This window comes from Cupressus sempervirens, chromosome 3, assembly GCF_028749045.1.
Source record: "Cupressus sempervirens isolate cs-2001-9-10 chromosome 3, ASM2874904v1, whole genome shotgun sequence".
NCBI classification, from domain to species: Eukaryota; Viridiplantae; Streptophyta; class Pinopsida; order Cupressales; family Cupressaceae; genus Cupressus; species Cupressus sempervirens.
In genome coordinates, this window is record NC_143120.1 from 135,632,878 (window position 1) to 135,649,916 (window position 17,039).

The 17,039-nt window shown below is 30.9% G+C and overlaps 1 protein-coding gene across 3 annotated transcripts; it reads left to right on the top strand.

Moving 5' to 3' along the window:
• The first annotated feature begins 2,145 nt into the window (after positions 1–2,145).
• Positions 2,146–11,804, top strand: LOC149565126 (hsp70-Hsp90 organizing protein 3-like). 3 transcript variants are annotated; one of them, XM_089818674.1, is made up of 9 exons: positions 2,146–2,459; positions 6,304–7,216; positions 9,153–9,441; positions 10,123–10,208; positions 10,298–10,468; positions 10,614–10,666; positions 10,814–10,880; positions 11,062–11,121; positions 11,322–11,804. In XM_089818674.1, the coding sequence occupies exons 1-9, from the start codon at positions 2,437–2,439 to the stop codon at positions 11,433–11,435; spliced, it is 1,776 nt and encodes a 591-aa protein (XP_089674800.1). In that variant the 5' UTR covers positions 2,146–2,436; the 3' UTR covers positions 11,436–11,804. The 3 variants fall into 3 exon arrangements, with proteins under 3 accessions (XP_089674800.1, XP_089674799.1, XP_089674798.1); XM_089818673.1 differs by having other exon boundaries at positions 2,146–2,374; positions 6,299–7,216; XM_089818672.1 differs by having other exon boundaries at positions 2,146–2,374.
• The last annotated feature ends 5,235 nt before the right edge of the window (positions 11,805–17,039 follow it).

The window sequence follows — 17,039 nt, forward strand, 5'->3', positions numbered from 1 at the left end:
CAAGTATGATACATTTCAATACTGATTCTTAGCAAAATATCCTCATAAAATAAGGTTTCCTTCTAGGAAAAATAAAGAGCACATAATATTTACCATTAGACTTATGACCCAATGATAAATGGTTAGGATTAATGATAATACATTATATATCACAATTTGTTTCAAGGAAATTGCCCTTAAAAACCCCATCAAGGCATACTACCCCAACACCTAACCAATAATGGGATTGGAGCTCACTAGGGGGTAACCTCCCTGTGATGACATATCAACATTAACCTTTTTTTTATATCAACAATCCATTTTAATCATTACAAGGTTGAGACACCATTTTCCTAGCAACATCAATCCACAACAAACTATTACAATATACTTGCAAGCTCTAGGCCTTTACATGGAGTCTGCATCATGCTTTTCTAGATGAGATTCGATAATATAACCAGAACAAATTTTCTTACTCTTATGTTAAAACCACATAAAATACATACAATATATAGATATTTACAAGTTTGAAGAGACTTTTAGACAAATCCAAAAGTGGTAGGTGTCTAAAACGATGTCTCATATTTCTTAACCACCTTTAAGCATGCAAATGCCACTAGTACACCATTTCTAATCTCTCTCACATGTTCACAAACTTAGGTTCACATTTTCTCTATGAAATAGGCATTCTATCATTTGTTCAAAACCACAAGAATAATCATAACACACCATTAGAATCTATTATATAATAATGACTTACATAGGTTTATAAGACATCAACACATGAAAAACATTTTTGCCAAAGTTGGATACTTACTTTCCCATGTGGGGACAATATACATCCTTGTCATCTTCTGTGTCACCTCACAACATAAAGACAACTCCCTATGCCATACCACGCTAGATGACAAATATGATAAGTGAAAAATTGCAATCTAGGTACTATATAAATGAATACAATGCTAGGAATAACCAAGGTCAAGGAACCTTAATTTCCAATGAAAATAAGGTTAGGTATGTAAGAATACAACTAACCAAAGTTTGAATAGAAGACACAAAACTACCAATAAGCCACAATAAAAAATAAAAAATGCTCAATTTTGATTAATTGATGTTATAACTAATGTTACTAATTTATATAAATAATAAAACTTATTTAAGAACAACTTTCATTAAAGCATACCAATCTACTCTACACTAAAAGAAAGTATAATGAGTAAAGAAATCATTTAGAAAAGTGAGATTATTAGAGAATAGTGTTATTCTTGTCCCTATCTTTCCATGTGGTTATAGAAGATATGCTTTAACACGTGTGATCACAGCTTCACATTAATTATCCCTTCATCTTATGTTTTTACCCCTCTTATTTATTCTATCTCAAAGGAAAGGGGAATAATGACACTAAAGAATAATGTATACATGACTCTAAAAAATCAAGTAAAGAAAATACATATCAATTAAGATATAGCTCCACATTCCATTAGAAGTATTACTATTACTCTAAGTCTTATCAAATATTTAACTACCATATTTGATGTTAACCTATGTCAAAATCCTTATTTATGTACCCATTACTAATTGGCCCGTGCATCTCCAAATGAATATATTCGTATACATACAAGATTTGAGACAACATTTGAGAGTCTAGGGTTCAACTTGTATAAAATTAAGTAAGAAGTCATGAAGATGTGAAGTTTGAACTACTTCAAGTGTGATAAGATAGTCTACACATCATCAATGCACATCTAACTAGTGACACTTGATACATAAACTCGATCATTCTTTATTAGTAAAAAATATAAGAAAATATTTATATATATGTCGATGTATATACAAGTATACACTTTTCCAGTCAAAATATATTTACTATTAAAAACTTAAAATTTAAACAATAAATAATAAGATATAATTAATATAATTGAATGTCTAATCATTCAAAGCTATCATTTTTCAATCAGCCCTTGCTTCAATACATTATATTGGCTTAATGTCCTCCCAATTGATTAATAAACAAGCAAACTTTCTAAACCTCAATCATTTCCATTACTAATTTATCCAATTTCCCTTTAAATAGCGTCAAAGAAAGTTAGACCATATATTTGAAAAAAAATCAAAAGTGACCCGAAACTTATGCTCATTAAATTAAAAAACTTATTAAGTTAAAGCAGATCGAAACTACATGAAAAAAAAGTTGAACCAAATACGAAGAAACGAACACAAACTTTACCATTAAAGAACGTTCCAGAGAGCGAGTTTTTAAGTGGAATCCAAGAGCTCAATCAAAATCTATTAATATCTAGAACTCTCTTCCACGAAATATATTTATTTTCGTTCTTTCCTTCGGGTTGTGTTGAACAATTCGTTCTCGCGATTCTTCTGTCAGCGTGTTTACAAGGTACTCAGACTTTTCTAGGGCTTTTCTCCCGCCAATACGGAGATTTTACAATTTTATTGTTGATGTTGTTCTACTCTGGTGATCGGTATGTCGTTGTGTTACAGTAGGAGATTTGCTTCTGATATTTTAGGTTTTGCTTATGAGGCCATTTTGGATTTTTTGACTGTTAGGGTTAGGGTTTTCAATATGCAAAAACATGGAGTTTTATTTTGTCGATTTAATTATTAATATGTAATTTGCAGGGGTAAATATTGCCTTGGGCAGGGCAATTTTTTTCGTTAAGTCGATTTTGGGCTTGTCCGTTTGATCACAAATTTATGGAACTTTAATGATATTTTGATATTGTGTATTCTTTGTGATGGGTTTAGTATAACTATTTGTTGTTGTATGCAAGTTTTTTAACTCAAGTTGGATTATTTTTGAGGATTGATTTAGATAAAGTTGGATGCAACAATTTGCACAGTTTTAAATTCATTATCATAATGTTCCTTCACTGGCACTATGTTTGACGTAGAAAGTTCGATGCCATAGGTTGCCTAATTTGAAACATTATGTTAGTATTTCTCCCTCCCAATATCTGTATATTATCCAGCAAGCTAGATCAATTGATTTCAAATTCAACTTTGGAGAGGGCGACGAAGTAAATAAAGAGATGGATGCTATTCAACAAATTTCGGGTTGGTGACTCATGAATCGTGTGCAGAAAGTGGCTGCGGTTTTTCATACGCTTTTACACTCTTGTTATGTTTTCTTTGGCAAGGGTAGGTTGCATCTAGCGAGCGATGCAATATTGAATCCATTTTTAAAGCTTAGGACGTTTCTGGAGATTTGATCATAGGGCCCTTATATAAGATCGTTCAAAGTTCATACCATTGGCCATAAAAGCTGATGCTACCGGAAGATGAATTGACTATTAGACATTATGCCATGAGAGCATGAATTTGACTGTAAAAGTTGGTGCTTTATTTTAGCAAGTTCAAGAATATGAGTACTATTACGAAACTTGCTTGTTGGCTGTTCTAAGTTAAGCTTTTACTATGGTAAATGAAAACTTGAAAGAAGTGATATCTTAACAGAAGTGCAAAAACTTGACTCTGCATTTCGGTTAATATTTAGTCATTCCTGTAATATTTGGCGAGTGTATGTTTCTTAATACTTGGATTATACAGGCAATTATACAGTGTACTTACTTTGTTGTAACCTTTCAATGTTTATTCTGTTACATTCATGATGTAGTGTGTATACACATAGGGGATTTGAAGTAGGGCGACTCTTTTACGTTTGCATTGTTTTGTGATCACTCTACAGTTCCTTACACGACATACTACCCGGGGCTTTGGTGCTGTGTCCTGCAATAGGGATGCCCTGGGAATAGTGGGATAGGATTACAATCACCAAGTTGTGGTGCCAACTCTAAAGATATTCTTCAAAGAAGGGGCATATTACCCTCTATGAGCTGTTCAGGTGTATATTGCTTGTTCAGGTGATTGTAGGATGTTCTCTTCTGTCCTTCTAAAAACAAACTCGCAGATTTAAAATTAAATACAGTGATAATAGTCTACCATCAAATATGAAAGGGTGGGGGCATGAAGGCCTTCCTATTCGGGCAAAACAAAAGAAGATTTGGGCCTGCCAAGTAATAAACAAATGAGTTTTGGCTCTTTCTATTAAGGTCTTTGTGTGTGTAGAGAGGGAGAGGGAAAGGGATAGGGAGGATTTTTGGCTCCTTGTATTAAGGCCTTCTAAAAAAAAACTTGCAGATTTAAAATTAAATACAGTGATAATAAAAAAAGCAACAGAGTCTACCATCAAATATGAAAGGGCGGGGGCATGAAGGCCTTCCTACTTGGGCAAAACAAAAGAAGATTTGGGCCTGCCAAGTAATAAACAAATCAATTTTGGCCCTTTCTGTTAAGGTCATTGTGTGTGTAGAGAGAGAGAGTGTGTCAGTCTATGAATTATTTAGTGCTGTAGTTTATTGATTGTAGTTTATGGCTTATCGAGGATATACTGATCCCTAGCGCAATGCTTCTAGGGTCTCAATCAAATGATTGAGAAAGTAAGTAGAGTGGGTTTACTGAAGATGCTTGGAATTCCAACTTTTTTGTGTTGATATTGCGACAGTTTGCATTGTTTTGTGATCACTCTACAGTCCCTTACATGATATACTACCCAGGGTTTTGGTGCTGTGTCCTGCAATAGGGATGCCCTGGGAATAGTGGGATAGGGTTACAATCACCAAGTTGTGGTGACAACTCTAAAGATATTCTTCAAAGAAGGGACATACTTTTTCCATGAGCTTTTCAGTTGTATATTGCTTGTTCAGGCGATTGTAGGATGTTCTCTGCTGTCCTTCTAGAAACAGACTCACAGATTTAAAATTAAATACAGTGATAATAAAAAAAGCAACAGAGTCTACCATCAAATATGAAAGGGTGGGGGCATGAAGGCCTTCCTACTTGGGCAAAACAAAAGAAGATTTGGGCCTGCCAAGTAATAAACAAATGAATTTTGGCTCTTTCTATTAAGGTCATTGTGTGTGGAGAGAGGGAGAGGGAGAGGGAGGGTTTTTGGCTCCTTGTTGTAAGGTCTTTATATTAAGGTCCTTCTAAAGACAGACTCGCAGATTTAAAATTAAATACAGTGATAATAAAAAAAGCAACAGAGTCTACCATCAAATATGAAAGGGTGGGGGCATGAAGGCCTTCCTACTCGGGCAAAACGAAAGAAGATTTGGGCCTGCCAAGTAATAAACAAATCAATTTTGGCTCTTTCAATTAAGGTCATTGTGTGTGTAGAGAGAGAGAGTCAGTCTATGAAATATTCAGTGCTGTAGTTTATTGATTGTAGTTTATGGCTTATTGAGGCTATACTGATCCCTAGCACAATGCTTCTAGGTTCTCAATCAAATGATTGAGAAAGTAAGTAGAGGGGGTTTGCTGAAGATGCTTGGAATTCCAACATTTTTGTGTTGACATTGCAACTATTAAGTTCCCATGAGATAATAACTTGCTTGGGAACATGCTTTAGCTTATGATTACTATTGCACATTTTCCCATTCAGTATGTGTGGTTGAACTAGTGTTAGTTGCCTTTTTCTGTTAGATTAGTAACACTGAAGCCCGAACACAAACTGCAGAAACAGTGCCACAGTTTATTCAGAATTTGTTTGGCATGCTTGGATCACAGAAACTGGATGTTGCAGAAGAGGATTCTGCTAAGGCTAATTCTAGAGTCTTTATTTATTTCTAGAGTTAGTTTTCATTCAGGACACTGAAGGTAGTAAGTGAACATGCTAGGATTTCCTGTTTCTGATAAAAAATGTAATACAACGGTGGGGCTTTGTATAAATTATAAATAGCAACTTTGTAATTCTTTTTTTGGTAATTATATTTATAAATCTATTTGTTTGTTTTTTTGTACCCGTATACTCCAGAAATCTAGAAATTCTATTTAAAGATTCAAGTACCAGGAAAAATTATGAGTATACAGCTATATTAACATGAGCATTAATCTCTTCAGTGGGAAAACAAAGGATTGTAGTGTTTTCTTTTGTGATTGGGTGGACTAAATATGAAATCTTGGATGGCATTTTACTCTTTAGCTGGTGTTCTTTTATTCTGATGTGTATTCACATATTTGTTATTCTGAGGGGCACAAATGATAGCAAGCATTAGAACTATGCACACTTTTAGTCTTCTGATAAGGGTGCTACTAACAGCTTTTAATTGTTTGGAAAATCAGTGATCTTGGAGTTGCATTTCATTTTTATAATTCTGTTCCACTGTTTATCTGTTATGAAATTCTAACATTCCATTAATTTTTCAGGCTTACCTTCTTTATAGTTGGTGTATAAACTCAAACATTTATATTCAGGTTTAATCTTATTGCATTCCCTTAATTACATTTTGATTTATGTGCTTAGTGCAGAATATTGACTCCCTTGGGGAAAATGGCCGATGATGCAAAAGCAAAAGGGAATGCTGCATTTTCTTCTGGAAATTATGAGGAAGCTATTAAACATTTTTCTGAAGCCATAGATTTTGCTCCTAGTAACCATGTTTTGTATTCCAACCGATCTGCGGCATATGCTTCACTACATAAGTATGATGAGGCTCTTCAGGATGCGAAAAGAACTGTTGAAATTAAGGCTGATTGGTCCAAGGGTTACAGCAGACTGGGTGCAGCATATGTTGGTCTTGGAAAATATGATGATGCTATTTCTGCATACAAAAAAGGTTTGGAGCTTGATCCTACCAATGAAGGATTGAAATCAGGCCTTGCTGATGCACAGGCATCAAGTCGAAGTCGTCCATCATCTTCACCATTTGGAAACATATTTCAAGGACCAGAGTTGTGGGCAAAGTTAACAGCAGATCCAAAAACAAGATTATTTTTGCAACAACCAGACTTTGTCAAGATGATGCAGGATCTTCAAAAGAATCCTAATAATATGAATTTGTACCTTAGTGACCAACGAATGATGCAGGCATTGGGTGTGCTATTGAATGTAAACTTGCGTACTGCACCATCTGATGAAGATTTCTCTGATCTAAGTGGTATGGATTCTGACAAAACCACATCCAAACCCCAAGCCAAGCAAGGACCTGAGCGCCAGCCAGAACCAGAGCCAGAGCCTGAACCAATGGATATTCCTGATGAAGAGAAAGAGAAAAAACTACGGAAGGAAAATGCTCAGAAGGAAAAAGAAGCAGGAAATGCGGCATACAAGAAAAAAGATTTTGAAAGCGCCATTCATCATTATACAAAAGCAGTGGAGCTTGATGATGAGGATATTTCCTTTCTCACTAACAGAGCAGCTGTTTACTTAGAGATGCAGAAGGTACGTGCAGAGTTCTGTACTAAACTATTTTTAAGTTTTTCGAGATAGGCTTAGAAATTAGAAATGGAATAGTAGGTTTGGTGATGTGAATGCATTTTTTTAGATACGTTGATTTTGATTGAGTGTATTGATTTGCAATCTGAAGTAGTTTCAACTTTTAAAGCTATCTATCCTTTATGTGTGGAAAGTATTTACTAGGTTCATACTAGAAGAAGTCACTGTTTTTGTAGTGACTAGAAAAAAACAAGTTAATGTGAAAAGAGAATGTAGAAGCCAAAGACTTTTCTGCCGAGCTTTTAAACTGCTTAGGACTTATTTTATGCATACCTGTACTCATGGATCAATAGATTTGAATGTGATGTTATACTAGGGGCCTATAATGTCAGGCCCCTCTATTATTAGCACCCTTAATGCTTGCCATGCCAAGTGTTTGCTCCTTTTGAAATTTTTCTGTCAAGCTTCTTTTTGTATGAGCTATAACTTCTATCAATGTTTCGTATTTGTTTTTGTGATAATACTTTTGTGATGTAATCCCATCTTCATGCTTACCTAAGTTTTTTCACTAGATTATGGAAATAAAAATATATAAGTAAAGATAAATATGTGTAAGTTCCAGAGTAGTTAGCTCTCCTTCTGTAACAACTTGTGGAAATAGGGGGCCCTTTTCACTCGTATTGATTTGCAATCTTAAGTAGTTTCAACTTTTAAAGCTATCTATCCTTTATGTGTGGAAAGTATTTACTAGGTTCATACTAGAAGAAGTCACTGTTTTTGTAGTGGCTAGAAAAAAACAATTTAACGTGAAAAGAGAATGTAGAAGCCAAAGACTTTTCTGCCGAGCTTTTAAACTGCTTAGGACTTATTTTATGCATACCTGTACTCATGGATCAATAGATTTGAATGTGATGTTATACTAGGGGCCCATAATGTCAGGCCCCTCTATTATTAGCATCCTTAATGCTTGCCATGCCAAGTGTTTGCTCCTTTTGAAATATTTCTGTTAAGCTTCTTTTTGTATGAACTATGACTTCTATCAATGTTTTGTATTTGTTTTTGTGATAATACTTGTGATGTAATCCCATCTTCATGCTTACCTAAGTTTTTTCACTAGATTATGGAAATAAAAATATATAAGTAAAGATAAATATGTGTAAGTTCCAGAGTAGTTAGCTCTCCTTCTGTAACAACTTGTGGGATTAGGGGGCCCTTTTCACTCGTATTTTATTTGCACTGAATTTTGTTCGGGACTTTTATCTTTTGTTTTTCATCTTCAACCCTTGAACACAGAAGTGTGAATTGTGTATTCAAGCTATTATCTGAAAATATGTTTTCAGGGATAAGTTTAATCTGTACTTGATAATTATATTGTGGTGTAACTGTTCTGTTAGTCTGATCTATAATGAGTCAGGGTAAAGGATGTTCATCCCTGGACTTCCTTGGTAAATGGCTGATAAGTACGCCTGAAAGGTTTGTCTAATTAGAGGGAATCAACTCCATTTGTGAATCAAGTATGATCAAATTAATCAAAAATTATTTGGTGGGTTGTTGTAATTGAGATGTGATGAGGATGATTCTAGTTGGGTCTTGGTACATGGTTGATGAGTAGACAAGAAAGGTTTGTTTAATTAGAGGGGAACAACTCCATTGGCAAATCAAATACAATATCTGGTTGCTGAAAAATGTTATTGCTGTTCATTGTAATTGAGAAGTTGATCAATTTATGTCCAGTCTGTAAGCTTGAAATGAGTAAAATTTGGAAATAGGTAGTGACATGCATCTCAAGAGTGGGTAAGTAGAGATGTCAGAGGATTAGATTAGAGGAATTAATCATTTTTTAATGCAATGTTATTTTCTGGGAACTCTGGCGATTATTGGTTACATTTTTCATTTCATGCTGAATGGAATGTCCTTGATAATTTGTCTACTGATTTGGCAGTATGAGGAATGTATCAAAGACTGTGACAAGGCTGTGGAACGAGGTAGAGAACTTCGATCTGATTATAAAATGGTTGCACGGGCATTGACTAGAAAAGGAACTGTCTATGTAAAGATGGCTAAATGCTCTAAAGACTATGAACCAGCAATTGAGTGTTTTCAGAAAGCACTTACAGAACATCGCAATCCAGATACATTGAAAAAGCTAAATGATGCTGAGAAGGCAAAGAAGGATTTGGAGCAGCAGGAATATTTTGATCCTAAGCTGGCAGATGAAGAGAGGGAAAAAGGTAAGTTTCACTTTGTGTCAAACTTGCTATTGTATTCTGGTCTACGCTTAGTCACTTTGACCTACTTTATCTGTTTCATCTGAGATTAATTTTTGTTTACTTTGTAATATTCTATTATGAAAAAAACATCTGTAAGGGATAAGTAGATGCAAAATTTGCTTCATAAAAAAGGTAAAAAAAATCGAAGCTAGCTATCTTGTGATTCTCAGCATCAATGTGCAAGATGGTGCAAACACCTTTCCTGTATTAATCATGGAAATGGGAGAAACTGGAAATATACTACTTAATACCACAGGATTTTGCTCTTAGTTGATGATGAGTAACACAGGATTTTGCTCTAGTTGATGAGGAACTTCTGTTGTAACTGGAGAATGACTGCAATATGTTAGTTGCATAACGAGATTCGTTGCTGACTACTCTTAGCAAAAGGAGACTGAATATTTTTGTGCAGGATGTGACTCATTTGTTACTAATGTTTATATGTGAACATGTCTTTGAGATTTAAATATTGTCAGGTTTTCCTAGAATCTATATGATGTGTGGTAAATTGTTATAAGCGTCATCATATTGATAACTATGTTTATGATACAGAGTTCTTTCAACAAATGGTGTTAGAAATTGAGTTGAGTTTTTTTTCTAGATATTATATTGCACACAGTCAAAAAAACCCAATTATTGCAGGCAATGAATACTTCAAGAAGCAGCAGTACCCTGAAGCTATAAAGCACTATACTGAAGCTCTAAGAAGAAATCCTAACGACCCAAGGGTATGTTATTATATATATTTTTTGCTGTTTTCAAAGCTCACTTGTAATAATAAACTTTCCTGACTCATGGCTTAATTTTTACAATCAAGGTTTATAGTAACAGAGCAGCTTGCTACACAAAGCTTGGAGCTTTGCCAGAAGGACTAAAAGATGCAAATAAATGCATTGAATTGGATCCAGCTTTTACAAAAGGTTATTCAAGGAAAGGTGCAATCCAGGAGTTCATGAAAGAATATGACAAAGCGTTGGAAACTTATCAGGTATGTCTTATGCTGCCCAATTCTTTATATGCTAAGGGTGAGCTTTTGGGGTCTTTTATAATGTCTCTTGCTCTTCTTAGAGGTTGTAATTAGAATTGTTTAATTGGGTGTCAATTACAACTCTGTCATTTCTTTTGAGTAACAGGAAGGTCTTAAGAAGGATGAAAATAATCAGGAATTACTGGATGGTATCCGAAGGTATGATGAATAATTTATGATAGAGGTTTCAGAAGATCAAAGCCATTGAAGTATTTATGCAAACATGGAATCCTTAGTTTGGTAAAGGCCGTGGGCAAAGACTTATATTAGATAGTTGTGCTCATTTCTTGTGTATGCTTTGTGCAGATGTGTCCAGCAAATCAATAAGACAAATAGGGGTGATTTAAGCCCTGAGGAATTAAAGGAGAGACAGGTAATATAATGTTTTTCCTTTTAAAATTGTAATGCCCGCCTTACATTTTGTATTACACTTGAACACTTTTGGACAAAAAGCATCTTTTCTTATGTTGCATTGTAAGATATATTGGAATGGCTGGATTGATGTGCAATGTAGTTAGTATTTGTTCTCTAAGTATGTCTAATGCCATTTGCAGGCAAAAGCAATGCAAGATCCGGAAATTCAAAATATCCTGACAGACCCCGTTATGAGACAGGTAACGCAAAATTGGTCAGCTCTAAATTGATGAGCTGGCTGGATTGGATTGAAATTATATTTCTAAGTATGTTTCTTGAATTACATATCTTGATTGTTAGTTCTGTCATACTTGCATATTTATGGTGAATGCTGTTTTGATATTAAATGTGCATCCAAGAGATTTGACCCCATTTTTGATAAATATCTGTATTGTAACAGATTCTATCAGATTTCCAAGAGAATCCAGGGGCAGCGCAGAATCATTTGAAAAATCCTGATGTAATGCACAAGATTCAGAAGCTTGTCAGCGCAGGCATTGTGCAAGTGCGATGATGACGAGTCGTTCAATTGTGCAGGAGTTTACAATATGCAGAATTCAGGGAGGGGACATGAGTTCTTGAGTCTGATTTTGACTGTTGCAGCCTGATCTGTACGGAACTGAGTTATGTTTTTATTTAGTTATTGACAACTTTCTTTATTGTGAATTCTGTGGTAGCAAACATTGCCCTCCCAAAAAAAAAAAGGAATGCAGATGGTTCACATTATTTAGTTTTGTTAATAATGCATGATATTGTTGTGAAACTTTTTTCGCACTAGAAAGACAATATATGTAACAGTAGACAATCCTGGTGCAATTAGTCAGGATTGTTTATAATTTTAACGTATTAAAATTTCATATGGTTATTCTAGTTTTGTTCATCACTTAGGTGTTCCTTTTATTTTTGCAAATTGCTAAATACTTCATTGGAGTCTTTTGAAGGGATAGCAGATGGGATGTGCGGTGTAAGCTGTGTATATATGTAGCACAGCTCAGATTGATAAGACTTGCTCAGTTTTATTTATTTTTAATCTAATTGGAGCACAATGTTTGAAAGCTTATTGACTAACTCTATTATATCCAAAATTTGTTCGTCTCCCTTTGAAGTACAAATTTTTTAAACAATTACAAAGAGCCTTTATGTTATTAGAAAATCCTATTGGACCTTCAATTAATTGGGAGAAATAGAGCAACAAACCGAATGGCCAACCATTATAAAATATGAAATGAATTATTGTCGAGGAGTACAATATAATAATTATGAAGTTGACGAGATTATCAGTTTCAAGTTCAATTTACGGCAATAACACTGTCCTCTTCAGCATCGTTTTTACTTTGTTATATAAATTGTTTTAATTGTCTATTAATGCTCTTGTTCAAATTTATTCGCTTATGATAAATGCCTTATAAAAATATAATTTCTCTCTCTACGAAGAAGTAATTTACGTTAAAAAATATTTGTAATGCGAGCTGATTTTGTGGCTCAGAAGGCTTGAGCTTGTTTTTCCAGGGAATTGAAATATATATAGGAAAATATTTTGGAGCATATTATTTGTTATCACAAGTTATTCTAACCCAAGGACTGGCGTATCTTTGGAGACAAAGCTGAAGAAAAAAATATTCAAAGATTTGCGTGAATGTTTAAATTGTAAATTGTATTTTTTTAAGGTTTTAGAAAAAACATCTTTATTGTAAAATTTAAAGGAGTATTAATTTTTTTCACTTTAAAGATTGGCTAATCGAATAACTCTTATCATTTTGAACATTTATGCATATAACAATAGATTCAATTTATTATTGACATATGCTTCAGACAAATGTGCACCTTCTACATTGACAACCAACCAATAGTTGAATTATAGAACTTGAAGAAGTGATGAAGCATTTGGAGTATCACAAGCATGTTATGTATGTTACTAGAGAATCTCAAGTACTACAAGTAGCTGGGAAAACTCTGCCAACTATGTATTATTCTCAACAAATAAACATATAGAGGAGGAAAAAAGGATAGATAATATAGAGGAGGAAGAAGGAAGAGAGATAAAATAGTAAAAGTGATACCAACGTAAAGTTGTGACATATATGCAGATGGAAAAGAAGATAGATAATATAGAGGAGGAAGAGGGAAGAGAGATAAAATATAGTAAGTGTGATACCAACATAAAGTTGATAAAGTTGTGTGTGAGAGAGAATTAAATATAATTATTATTTTTAATAAAACAAATAGTCAAAGTAAAATCATGATTATAATAAAAAATTAAAATATGTTATATTTTAATTAATACAATTAAGAATTTAATTTTTATATTAAAATTCACATTTTTGTATAAGAAAATAATTATTTATAAGTAAAACTAATTGTTTAATTTTACAAGAAGAAAATAATTTATACATAAAACTAATTATTTAATTTTACAAGAAGTTTTACTATTTAATGTTTTGTATTTCTAAACTTTTCATAAAATTAAGTAATTTTTAATTATGAAATATTTATATAATTTAATATGTACATTTCTAAATAATAAATAGATGTAATACATATAAATTTGATGTAATAAAAAATAGAATATAACTATTTAATTTTAATACATAGTTTTTAAAAATTTAATAATAATTTATATATTTTTTAGAATTGAATTATTATTATTTTTGGTTAAAATATAATTATTAATTTAATATTAAAATATATGTTTAAGTTTTAAATATATTTTAGCTAAATGTTTGAATAAAAAGTATTAATAATAATAAATGATATAATTTATAAATTGTAACACTTATCAATTATACGTATTACAAACACTATTATAAAATATAATTAAAAATTAATATTATTTAATTTATTTTTATAAAAATAAAATAATAGTAATAATTTATTAGAAGTTCAAATACAAAGATATAACATATTGAAATTATATAGCTATTGAGAATTAATATTGATTAGACATGTTGCGTGAGATGGAATATAAAATGATTGAAAAAAAAAACTTATCAACTTGTTACAAATATGGAAAAGATAAAAGTTGTAATTAAAGCATTCATTAATGCATGATGAAGTTAGATAATATTTGTATTTTTGTTGAAGAAAATTAATTTTTTTGCCCGACCAAAAATAGTATGGACCAAAGAATGAATGAAAAATGTGATTTATAAAACAATGAAAAGTTAGATAAAGATATAAATATTTGATGTTTTATATAATCTTTTAAATTCTTTAATTTGATTAGTCAGTATTAATGTCATATTAGCACTAACATGAATGCATAAGTATTCCTGCCCATGGTAGGAACTAATAATAGTAGAGGTGAGAGTATTGTTGCATGCATCATTGAGTTGATAAGAAAAGTTGATTTTGAAGGAGTAAAATTAGTTGTACAATTTGCAAAGTAGATCACTAATTATGTGCACAAGAAATTTGAAATAAAAATATGTTTAATAAAAAAATATTATAGAAATTAATTCAAAAAATCTACAAATTAGATTAGGGTTCACTCCCATGAAAAGAAGTCCTAGACTTAGTTCATAACTTGACACCAATTTTCCAACTCAAAAAAGAGTTTTAGCCCATAATATCAATGTCCTTTCAAGATAAAATTTAACACTTACTTAAATATATATGATTTCTTAAAATTTGGTTCCTCTTTACAAGACATAATTTGGTATAGGAAAATCATTAAATAGAGACTTGAACACAAAGGGAAGGTAAACTAATGTATGTAGATGATGTTAACCTTTTTCACTAATAAGGACTACAATGGAGACATAGACATAATATCACCAATGATAGTAAGCATGGTCCTTGGAGTTGTATATCTTACAATGATCATAGTGAGTTATCAATGTAGATAAGTAAAATAAATCATTCTAGCAACATATATTGTAACAACACAAATAATAGGGTCATACATTGTAAATTAGTGTGAGTAAAATATCAAAATTTTCATTATATATTCTGTAATACAAACTTATATTATAATATGGAAGTATTATTTTTATGAAATATAATAAAGAAACCTTCTTAGTTGATAATAAACATTCTTAAAAATGTATACAAGTAAAGTACACAAACAAATGCACACCTTAAATTTAAAGAAAATAGTTATAACCAAATCCTTCTCTACTATGGGTTGTTTCATTTTAAAAAAAATCAAATTATTTACTATGTGACACTCGTTCTACAATGATTTAGTTTTATTAAGACCTAGTAGAGCACATAAGCATTTGAATAAAACTAAAAATGAAAAATACACCATAAGACATAAGACCCATTTTTAATGGTCTTATATTGTCATACATAATATTATGAAAAATGGGTCTATCTTACAATCAATATATTGTCCTTCTCAATATATTTTACTTACACCAACCAAATTATAGAATGCTTGATTTCAAGGGAAGCTAATGGTACTATCATTTCATAAAAATTACTTTGAGTAACACAAAAGAACTAGCAAGAAAATCATCAACACATGCAATGCATTCCACAAAACGGTAGTGCAAGAACAAACACATGTTGCATGTTGCTAAGTTAAGTGTTTAAATCATACATTTAGATTTATTTTTTTACCAAATGAATACATAAGACTTAAACATTAATAAAATTTCCAAATAATTATGGGATGAAAATGATTCAAAAAATAAAAACTAAATCAATAACAAAAAATACCAGATTTAAATAATACCTCCAATAAATACACAAAATAGTTATTTGTAGCATAGTATGGAAACATGCCATTTCACTTATTACTTTTATCAATTAGTATTAAAAACAACATTAAATATTATGGCATTATTAAATAAGTGCCACATAGTGGCTTGTATTTGCTGTAGTTATAATAGTCTAATTAAATAATAGTAATTAAATTTAATAAATATAGTTAAATTAGATATATAGTACATTCTTGTTAATTATAATTATAATTTGGTAATAATAGTATACTAAACTTAAATATTATAATTTGGTAATAATATTTAATATAATATAATTAATATTTTATTATTACATTAAACGTAATAATTATAATTTAATTAAATAGATAATACATTGAAGTTAATATTATAGTTTAATTAGATAGATAGCACATTAAAGTTAATAATTCTAATTTGGTGATAGTATTTGATATAATTTATTCAATATTTTATTAAAGATTTAAAAATTATAAGATTGTAGAAATTATCATTTTATTTTTAAAATTTATTTCAATCTTAAACTCAAAATTTATTTCATAGTTTAATAAATTTGTGTTTGCGAAAATATTGCCTGAAATAAAGGTATGATTCCTCAAAATTCGCTCCTATAACACCCCAAATAAATAAGCCAATCAAATAGAAGTAAAATGATTTTATTAATTTGAAAAACTAAAAATTTCACATATATACATTAGAAATTAGAAAAATGGAACATTAAAATTTAAAATAAAAATAATCAAATTTAATTGGTTGAAATAAAGAGGATTAATCACTAGATAGATAGAAGTGATTGCAATAGTATACTGCCTATGGCGAATACATACAATAAGATCATAATTATATATTTCTATTATTTTAATTGATTTTGTTTGCTATTCCTCTCTTTAGAAGTTTTTTTAAAGGAAACAAATTTCAATGCTAAAAGGAAAGTGAGAATAATTCTTTTAATTTTAGAAAATTTTAAAAAGGTTTTTTTAAGTGCATCATTAAAAAATTAAAAAATCGATAAGGTCTTACAATAAGTCTATCAACTTAAAAATAAGAACAAGCCAAAAATTATGACCAAAATATATATTGTTTAATATAAAATTATATTTTATTACATCTAATTACTTTAAAATTAAAAGACAAAACTTTTTTATTTCACATTCTTTAAACAAGATGCTCATGAAAATAATTTATAGTCACCAAATATGAATAAAAAGTCATAATAAATAAATTTGATTTAAATATTCCTTTTAAACAATTACACTCTCTAGTTTATTTTATTATGAATTTTAATTATTTAATTAAAATGAAAATTAAACAATTTTCCTTTCAAATATAAAAATTATTACATTATCTTCAAATATTATTTCCACTAAAAGAAAATAAGAAATATTTTCTAATATATTATAGATTTTTAATAGTTTAGAATAATGTCTAATTTTGTC